The sequence below is a fragment of the Schistosoma mansoni genome, chromosome W (genome assembly GCF_000237925.1).
Source record: "Schistosoma mansoni strain Puerto Rico chromosome W, complete genome".
Taxonomy (NCBI): Eukaryota; Metazoa; Platyhelminthes; class Trematoda; order Strigeidida; family Schistosomatidae; genus Schistosoma; species Schistosoma mansoni.
This window is the reverse complement of record NC_031502.1, coordinates 25,233,198-25,236,235: the sequence shown is the minus strand read 5'-3', so window position 1 is coordinate 25,236,235 and position 3,038 is coordinate 25,233,198. Positions and strand designations below refer to the sequence as shown.

Here is a 3,038-nt window from a genome sequence, read left to right as displayed (position 1 = left end):
AGTTTGAAGCGAAAGGTACTGGGTTCCAGTCCCAGAGTGAACATCAACTTTGAGATACAGGTACATCCAGCTGACGAGTCCCAAATAGGACGATATGCGCGTCCTGGATTCCACTGCTAGCCACTATCCATCTTTGCTTACTATATTCAGAATTGTCTAAGTGAAATTCTAAATCCAAAACATTGAGATTAGGAACAGGATCATGAAGAGGACTAGACATTCATGAAACGAAAATTATTCATCCAACTTCATAGTTAATTTTCTCATTTACAACTTGGTATATCATTGAAATTATAAAGCGATCTAAATTAGACCAGGTTTTCAACAGTGGTCTAACTTAAATCGGTTGATGATTTCAATGATATTAACAATTCCATATTGAAAACTTAGTGTACATTAGTAGACAGAGAAGTGTTGACTGTTAGTTTATTGGACTTTTGCACGATAAATAAATTTGTTGACTTTCTATAGCTTGTCTATATTCGCTGAAATCATTTTGTAACTTACAATCTACACATGCATTTCACATTATATATACTGTTTTTATCACTATACAAGAACAACTACTCAAATGTACCTAGTTTTAATTTATCTTTCATTAAAAATCGATTATGAAAGAAAATTGCTCTCAAATTCATTAAATATGTAGAGCGTTTGCATCAAGAAGAGTTTCGTAGTTTTATGATATCTACTTAATGGCTAACTGTGACAACTCTATATCCTTTTTTATTAAGAATTTCGCTAGCGGTTAAAAAGAAAAATATGTATGTGACTATTCAAAACATAAAAACGGTAATATATAGTTTGGTGGTGTAATATTCAACAATGAGCAATCAAGGTTAGGAAATAAACATTTACTGAACAAATTTTATATATTGAATATTTAGGCTAGTTTCTCAAGTTTACACCAAACTATATCGATGTTAGATGTATATGTCACTAATCAGATGGATGTAAGTTAGATTTAAATTCCCGAGAAAGAACAGCGAACATATAATGACTGGGGCTTATTCTCCTTTGAATTCACTCAAAAGTGTTCACTTGTTACCGTTATTATCCGATATATGGTTTTACCCAAAAAGTATGCCTATTCGTAGTAACTCCACTCAGTAATGATTGCAACTGAACTTCATTCTCTCTCTCTCTCTCTCTCTATATATATATATATATAGCGAAAAAGACGAATTCAAAGTGGATCAAAAACATTGTAGTAAGAAAGTTCAGGAGTTACAGAAAAATATTCACTATTTACTGAGTAATTCTTTATGAAATAATAACTAAACATACTCAATAAAAAATATACTTAAATAAAACCACCTTAAACTAGATAGAATTGTACATCAAACGTGCAATCTAAACCAGATAAGTTTATAAACAGAGACAAATGGTGGCTGGTAGTGGAATCCAGTCAGTCAATGTTATACCTTTAATAGCATATGGAGTAAAATCAAGTGATTAGAAGATATTTTACGTTTGGACAACTTTTAAATTAGTGACAGTTTAATTCGAAAGTTAATTCATCATTCATGAGTTTAATAAATAACATATTTGGTAATTCAAACAAACAGGATGGGACCACTATTTATCATTCACTAGTATCAGTTCAATTTATACATAATATGCTCATAATATATTGATGGATAACGGTCGACCTACTATAAAGGAACTGACTAAAATTTGTATTCCGTAGAAAAAACTGAGCCACAAATCAAAACTGTATCATAACTTAGTTTTTAGATTGTGATTACACTTAAAAAGATGTTAAACTGAAAAGTCGCCAGTTTTTTTTACATACCGTAGCAGTTGGATATCTATAAGGAATAAACTATAATTAGGATCTGTTCGTATAACAGTCAGTACGAGAACAGTAAAGACAGAAAAACTGTTGTTGTCTTTTACAACTAGTTAATGCTCTCATTAGCTTTTTACGGCTATTTCTAAATAGTTCACTTGGTAATATTGGATATATTTAGGTAGTTGAATAATAGATGGAAAAAAGTGTTGATCATGAAGTTTAATGGTTGAATGATTCTTTTTTTTAACAGATTTTCAACATTATAATTTCGGACTATAACTAAAAATCACAAAACTATACAAATAAATGAGGAATATTGACTATTCAGTCCTGTTTCTACTAACATGTACAATAGTATGCATGAAAGATGGAGATGAAATTATTAAATAATCTTTTCGTCGTTGAAATCATGAGTCAATTGAAGCTAGACCACCGTGGAAAACCTGGAGGCACTGGACAGTCGTTTCGTCTTATTATGGGACTTCTCAGCAGTGCGCATCCACGATCCCGCACTCGCGGGTTTCAAACCCAGGACCTACCAGTCTCGCGCCGGAGCACTTACTCGACAGACCACTGAGCCGGCCGGCATCCAACGGTGTTAATGTCTAAATTCAGCCAATCTACGATTTTTTAGCAACCGTTCACCAATTGTCTTCAGTGAGTTGATATCTCTACAACAGACCTGATTGAACTCCACTGGTCACTGCTTCCCACTAGAACTCAAGCAAACATCCTTTGAAGCCAGTCACTAGTGAGCATATGATTATAGATCAGAAGGGGTTTTGTGGAGATTTCAGTATTTTCATAGTTGAAATCATGAGTAAATTGAATAATAACAACACAAATCAATTGTTTTATATAACAATAATTATCTTAATAAGAAAGGAATAACAATCGTAATAAAATAGTATACACTGATCTATTTAGACAATTCTCTTCTTCTTCTTCTTCCCCTAGTAACAATCTAAATACGACAGTATTAATTCATTCAATAAATGGATGAACTTATTTCAGATGATGTTTACACCAAAGTTTTCATCAAATTTGAAGACAACGTAAACGTGGATTAATTAACGGTGACAAATGTAGAATAATTCTGGAAATTGTTCATCAAGTTGATGATTGAAAATTTTAAGTGAAGACAATTATGAAAATAAGCTTTCAAAAAAAATAAAATAAAATCAATATCCTAGATTACTTAGTAGCAACTATAAAATGGTTAGAGTTTCACAGTGAAACGAAT

The 3,038-nt window shown here is 31.9% G+C and overlaps 1 protein-coding gene across 1 annotated transcript in view; it reads right to left on the bottom strand.

Moving 5' to 3' along the window:
* Positions 1 to 638, bottom strand: part of Smp_068240 (putative zinc finger protein) — a gene marked incomplete at both ends in the record, with an annotated part of 4,566 nt that extends 3,928 nt beyond the window's left edge. The window contains one exon of the mRNA XM_018789102.1: positions 578 to 638. Within this exon, the coding sequence (XP_018654579.1) occupies positions 578 to 638 (61 nt within the window). The remainder of the gene's footprint in view (positions 1 to 577) is intronic.
* Between the last annotated feature and the right edge of the window lie 2,400 nt (positions 639 to 3,038).